Source organism: Buceros rhinoceros, unplaced genomic scaffold, assembly GCF_000710305.1.
Source record: "Buceros rhinoceros silvestris isolate BGI_N320 unplaced genomic scaffold, ASM71030v1 scaffold17079, whole genome shotgun sequence".
Taxonomy (NCBI): domain Eukaryota; kingdom Metazoa; phylum Chordata; class Aves; order Bucerotiformes; family Bucerotidae; genus Buceros; species Buceros rhinoceros.
The window spans coordinates 29,543-36,449 of NW_010431192.1; the positions used below are offsets into that span (position 1 = coordinate 29,543).

A 6,907-nucleotide genomic window follows, 5' to 3' on the forward strand; every position below is an offset into this window, starting at 1 on the left:
GTTAACAAGGAAATCAGAGTCTGTGCAATCCCAGAAATGAAATGTCATCGGCTATGATTCAAGAGTAACAACACATAGCAGGAAAGAACAGGTAGAAGAAGCAGCTGTTGACATCATTTCCTGAGCCATACCCTTTAAGGTGTCAGTGAATAGCAGGCTGTACTTTCACTTGAAATCACTACAAGAACTGCTTGGATGATGTCTCTCAAGAGTTTAGGAGTTTAACAAAATCCACAGCTTCCTCTCAAGGTCTGAATACCATGGTTATAAATCTGTACCAGAGTGAGCTCAGAATGCTTCAACACAGAGCATAACAAATACAAATGGCATTACTTAGAAGGGCATTTTAATGTACATACAAATACTAAAACTTTATGTCAAACTCCCGGGATCATTTGCAGGCAAGAGAATTACAATGGATAAAATCATTTTATGAATCCGATCCAGCTCTATCATACAAGGTAGAGCTTTTCCTTTCAGGAAAAAAACCAACTTAAATGTACAACTTTAGCAAGCTCCCAAGCTACCTCATTGACACACAAGTCAGATTCTTCTGTAGCTTCAAAAATTAAAAGAGCAAGTGGCTTTTAACTGAAACTTCTTAATCCAATGAGATATTATTTTCTTTCTCCTTCAACATCTCAGGACACTCCCCAAAAGACAGGAAAGAGAATGGGAAACAAAAGCCATTTCTATTCAGTCTTCTTTGTGCAAGGTATCCTGGAAAAGGCTGCATTCTTGTGTAAAGTTGCTGTAGAAACAGAAAGCATATTATTGTAAAAATCTGTGCAGATATACGACAGCACTTTGGCTTATGCTTTTGTGAATTAATATAGAAGAAAGAAATTCAGAAATTACCTGTATGCAAATATTTTTGCTAACAATAAACAGTGCCTTTAAGGAAAAAAAAGAATCAAAATGCTTTTATAGACAAGAAAACCATTTTGATCCCAGCTAGTTATGCCTTCTTTCTCTTAACTCAGATAAAAATAATGAACTAAGAGTAATCAAATAGCCTGTGGTGTTTTACCATATCCAAACAACTACCCAGTAATTGTATTTCTACAAAGTTTCATATCTGCTTGTAGTGTAAAAGCTGAAAGTATAGATCTGCAGATTAGAAGCAAGTAGCAGCAGCCAGGCACCAGAATAAAACAAAAAGGTATTTCCACAAAGTCTGTGTTAAAATACGTGCACCTAAAAGAGATGGATAATCATTTTACACTGAACAATGCGAAGATTGCAGCAATCTTTTTTTACGACTTAAACGTGATTACCCGCTTGAACAATCTACTTTTCTTGATGGAGGGCTTCTATGAAGGCTTCAAGTTTTTCCTGGATTTCTCGAACCTTTTCTGGAGGAAGAAAAAAAGATCACCATTCAAACATCTATTACTTAACTGAGGACATGCCCAGAAAGAAAAAAACAAACCTGCCAGCATGAACAGAAACTAATGCCGTCATCGATATTATCCTATGCCTTCAGTTTTTTACTAGGATTTAGAACATTTTTCTACATCAGAAGAAATGAAACCCTGTCCCATTTGAAGAACATCTACAAATACACTGTATGATTATCAAGCTATTTGAGTAATTCAAAAATTTACCAAACACAATCCAATATTAAAAACATAGTATTTAAAAAAACTGGAACTTCTATCTGGTCATGCACAGTGGAGCTACTGTACCCCTGTTACCTGTAGGGAGTTGTTATGGGTTAACAATGCCCACTAAGCCCTTTCTCTTTTAACCAAATATCCTTATGCTCCACAGCAAGTGGCACGAACACCGCTAACAATTCTAAAAAGAGCTGAAAGCTCGTGCCCTTTCAGCACTGAGAATTTCAGGGAACCAAACATCAGTATTCGAGACACCTGTTCAAAAGGGCATGTATAATATTAGGAATGTTTAGAACTTGCTTTTTGTTTCCTTGCATTTCAGCAGTAACCAGATGGATGTGGGCAGAATCTTATTTTATATAAATACTAAAAGGTTTTTTTTTTTCTACAAAAACATGACAAACAACAAATAATACTTATTAAGAATGAAAAGGCAACATCATTTAGGAAAAAAATCAGGGCTTTAGGCATTTTTCCACGCTTTTCTCAATTCCATACAACATTTGTCAACATATAACCTATTTGATTTATTCAATTGCTTATGAAGCAAGATTTAGAATGTAGCTGAAATCCAAAGCCTGCGAGATTTCCTCCTCCTCTTCCACCACATCCTCATCTGAAGCTCCTTCTGTATGTGATTATAGCCATGAACCCATACACTTCAGAAATATGAAGGAACAGGGGAAGAGCAGCAGGACAGACAAAAATAAGTTAGATGAGCATAAAACACATTTTTTCAAGCTAAAAATACCATTGGATTAAAGCCGTATGTTTCCTTGTATGAGATACAAGGTTTGAGCTCTTTTTTTAAAAAAAATCTTTTATTGTTCTCTTTTTAGCAATGCTGTATGTTATAAAATTGCTTTGTTGAGTGAAATAACAGCAAAACAGAAAGAAAAATAAAACAATCAGCCTTAAATGGGATACATAAGCTTGAGTAGAAAAAAAGACTTCCAAAGAAAGTTCTAACAATGCAGGTAAGGGAACAAAAAGTTTCATTCTGTTACCAAGAGACAATCACACAGACAGTTGTGAAATCCATTTTAGAGTAATTACAATACTGACAACGATAATAAGCCTTAATGAACCCCGTAGTCCTGTTCTAACAGAATTAGAGAATTTTAGTTAGCTCTTTCAATAAAATATGGAAAATAGCCTGCATGAGGATGAAGAAATCTCGAACATATCTTCATCATGCAATTTGTAGGTGACGAAGCTCAGGCCACTTATACTTTGAAGACTTCAATAAACCTGCTTTTGTAATGAAAACATTAATTCTACGGCCTTTACTTAGGCAGCTACTTAGCTTGACTTCCAGTACTGATGCCCTACTTATGTTTATAAAATTACCCTTTGAAATAATATCCTATTATCTTGGACAAAGTTGCCGTATTTTTGGAAAATATTAATGCTGGACCTCACTCTCCAAAATGAGCATCAGTTACCAGTAATAACTGGAGATAAGATCTCATGATGCAAAAGATCTCTTCACGTTGTGCTTTCAATAGCTTTATTTTAGATGTGGATTTTTCTAATTGCTACATACTTTCCCCAAATATGTTCTTTATATTGATGAAGTCATTATACTCAGTGAAAGCAGGCAGATTTAGCAGTATTAAATGCAAATATTTTCCCTTCTCAACCTCTTGCTAATGAAATATTCCAGCCCTGAAAATTAATAGCATCAGCAAAAATCTCTAATTATTACTTCACCCTTAGAAAAGGTCTGTGCTAACAAAACCTATTTTAATTTTCTGATTAGGTCACATTAAAATAACAGGATAGCAAATATGTATTCCACTAGAATATACTGAATCAGCTGTGTTTGCTCAGAGAGCAGACATACTAAAATTGACTCCATATTATGAGCAGTTTATTGGTTTTTATACTTGGACTGAATTGAAATGATTGCTTAACTGTAATAATTACGAGGTCTTGAGGTAATTTAATACTTTGAAAAAACACGCTGGCTATTCTTAAAAAAAAAAAAAAAAAAAAAAAAAAAAAAAAAAAAAGAACAGTTACAATGACTGCCAAATAGCGGCAATTATTCATTTTATGCCCTATATCCTTAGCAGTAGTAAAGCCTTTGGCAGCAGCAGATCGCAGCCAACCTGTCTGTCACACTTTCCCACAAGTCTGTTCCGGAGCACAGAGAGGCAGTCTGCTAAACTGGTTTACTTTTTAAATAGGCTAACGGCAGTTATGCATTTACACTATACTCATCGTAATAAACCAGTAAACACAAATGCTTGGGCAGAACTCTTCTAATGAGTGCAAGTGCAGGGTCTGAAATTCTGGGATAACTGCTCATAGTTTCATCAGCACCATCTGACACTGGATTTGCAACAACTTACAAGAGTCAGATGCTACTCCTCTTTATTTGGAGAGCTTCTCTGCTCTATGAAATGCACAAGCTGTGTACCCGCGTTTGCAGCTTTTTGACACCTAGATCAAAATATTAGTGACTTACACATGTAAATTGTAGTACATTTTGTTTCGAGAAAGGTTTATCAACATGCCAAACCCAGAACATCATTTGTATCTCAGATAATAACACTTACTATACAAGTAAATTAGAGGATAGATAAAGGTGACCTGTTGCTCTTTCTAGGATTTAAGAACTGTGTTTTAACATGAACAACAAGGCCACAGATTAAGAGCATTCAGCTTGCTAGTAAATTACTTTTCTAACAGGTTGAACTACACCAGCACTGAATGTTCCTGTACCCTGCACTGATGAGGTCACGTCTTGAGTACTGTGTCCAGTTTTAGGCCCCTCACTTCAAGAAGGATGTTGAAGCGCTTGAGTTCAGAGAAGGGCAACAAGCTGGTCTGCAGAGCAAGTCTTATGAGGAGGGCTGAGGGAACTGGGGTTGTTTAGCCTGGAGAAGAGGAGGCTGAGGGGAGACCTTATCGCTCTCTACAATTACGTGAAAGGAGGTTGTAGAGAGGTGGGAGTTGGTCTCTTCTCCCATATAACAAGTGATAGGACAAGCGGGAATGGCCTTAAGTTGCACTAGTGGAGATCAAGGTTAGATATCACAAAAAAATCCTTTACAGAGAGGGTCATTAAGCATCAGAACAGGCTGCCCAGGGAGGTGGTGGAGTCCCCATCCCTGGAAGTATTTAAAAAGACGTGTAGATGTGATGCTGAGGAACATGGTTTAGAGACCCTGGCAGTGCAGGGTGAATGGTTGGACTCAATCTTAAAGGTGTCTTCCAACCTGTGAATTCTGTTACATGGTACTGCTTACACTTATACCATTGCTTACACCGGTTTCTAGAAAGAAAACGAGGTGTTTGGTAGTTTTAATGTTGACCTGAAGATACAAATAACATAGAATTTTTCCAGCACCTGTTAAACAGCAATCAAAAATCAAATTAAATCAATGAAGAATATCTGTAACTAAACGCTTGTTTCCATCTTTAGAACAGTAAAATTCACAGGCCTAGGTGCAATGAATAGCTCTTCTACTTCCCATTTACCCCATGTTTACCTAAGAGATAAGCTGGTTCATACATCAACTCATTATGACCCTTGATCTTGTCATGAATATTCCATAACCCTCCCTCTACATCCCGAAACTTAACTGACAGAATGAGGAAATTCTTTATTCAGAAGTCTTGAGATCCCCATTCAGGCTCAGACTCTCCTTATCTCCATATGAAATGATATTGCTACCTGCTCATTTTCTTTTCATTATCCTTGATCCTAAACCTAAAAGGCTCAAAACCAGACTAATTGATCCATAGTGAGGATTTGCATATACCATGAACACAGAAAGACACAGCCACAGAAAAAGTTTGCTTTTTATCATAAGCTGGTCAGAAGGGAAACCCCTGAAATAGTATTACCAGGATTGCTTGCTTACTGATTGCCGCCTTAGATAGCTGAGCTGATCTAATAATTACCAGTGCAGAGGCTGGGGAACCTCTGCTAAAATGAAACAGCTAAAGGAAGTTATCAAATGAATCTCCTGAGGTAAGACCAAATAATCTCAAAATAATATTAAACACAAATTACAAAAGCCAAGTACCTTCCTGATTTACTTCAGCCATACTTGTAAGTAGCAAGAAAATGTTTTCTAGATATTTTCTAACAGCATTAAGTGGTCCACAAAACCTTCTTGCTAATGCTTCTGAAGATAAATTGAGGCATTCAAATCACACATACTTATCTGCAAAAACCCGATTGTTTTAGCACAGAATTTTAAAGAAGTTCATGTATGTCTGTGCCAGAACAGGGAGAAAACTGATTGAGTATTTTAGGCAAATCAAAAAGCTTCTTCCCTTGTTTACAAGTTTACCCATATGACATCAAACTGCAGTTGCAGCACCAGCTGTAGAATCTTTCTGGACCAGACCCATCTTTATTTTGTATTTTGATGAAACCTACAGCATGAAGCAACCATGATAAAAATTACAAAGATGAGGTTAATACCTCATTGTAAGTCCTCCTGTTCTACCTTAAAGTGAATTCTACCTCCAACTAGTATTTACACGGCTCATGGCTGGTAGTCCTTTAGCTCTGGATATTGCTTAGACTTTAGTTCCGCCTCCCCCCCCCCAAAAAAAAGTCCTACTGTTCTACCTTAAAGTGAATTCTACCTCCAACTAGTATTTACACGGCTCATGGCTGGTAGTCCTTTAGCTCTGGATATTGCTTAGACTTTAGTTCCGCCCCCCCCCCCCCCGCCTTTTTTTGTTGTTGTTCTTAATCTTCCTTTCTTTCTAAATCCCCTTCTTGCCTATAAATATTCTCCCTGCTTGCTGTGCTACTTCTGTGTTATGGTTAATTAAACTAAAGCGGCAGAAATGTTGAATTTACTGCTGCGAACACATCATCTTTCCTCTAGTGAAAAGGAAAGCCCAGTCTGTAGTCAGATTTCATCAGAATGCCCAGAAGCACACCAATAAAAACTGTCAATGTCAATTCACACTTTCCTCTCAAAAGGTGAATTTTACTTTAGGGCTACCTAAGACACAAACCCCACAGTTGTATACAACCCCCTGTGAACAGTCAGGCGGAGAAGGGGTCGGAAATCATCTCTTTGGAGTTCTGCCTTTTGTACCACATTTCTGCATTTTCTAAGGGTCGTGCAAAAGCTTTACTTCTTGTTGAAACAGTATGAGGCAGCACGCTCAGAGGCACTCCAAAGAACACCCCAGAAAGCAGACTTTCCAACCACGGTTACTAGACCTGCATCAACATGCCTTCCCTCGTCTCATACAACCACAGCCTAACAGCTACTATAATTTACTGATCATTGTGAGGTCACGTCCTG

At 37.5% G+C, this 6,907-nt stretch overlaps 1 protein-coding gene across 1 annotated transcript in view; it reads right to left on the reverse strand.

The window, feature by feature from the left end:
- Positions 1-275: 275 nt before the first annotated feature.
- The window catches only part of OPA1 (optic atrophy 1 (autosomal dominant)), a 54,167-nt gene continuing 47,535 nt past the window's right edge, over positions 276-6,907 (reverse strand). Inside the window, exons 28-29 of the mRNA XM_010143351.1 lie at positions 1,278-1,355; positions 276-751 (exon numbers count right to left, since the gene is read on the reverse strand). Of these exons, the coding sequence (XP_010141653.1) occupies positions 1,291-1,355 (65 nt within the window). The 3' untranslated portion in view covers positions 276-751; positions 1,278-1,290. The remainder of the gene's footprint in view (positions 752-1,277; positions 1,356-6,907) is intronic.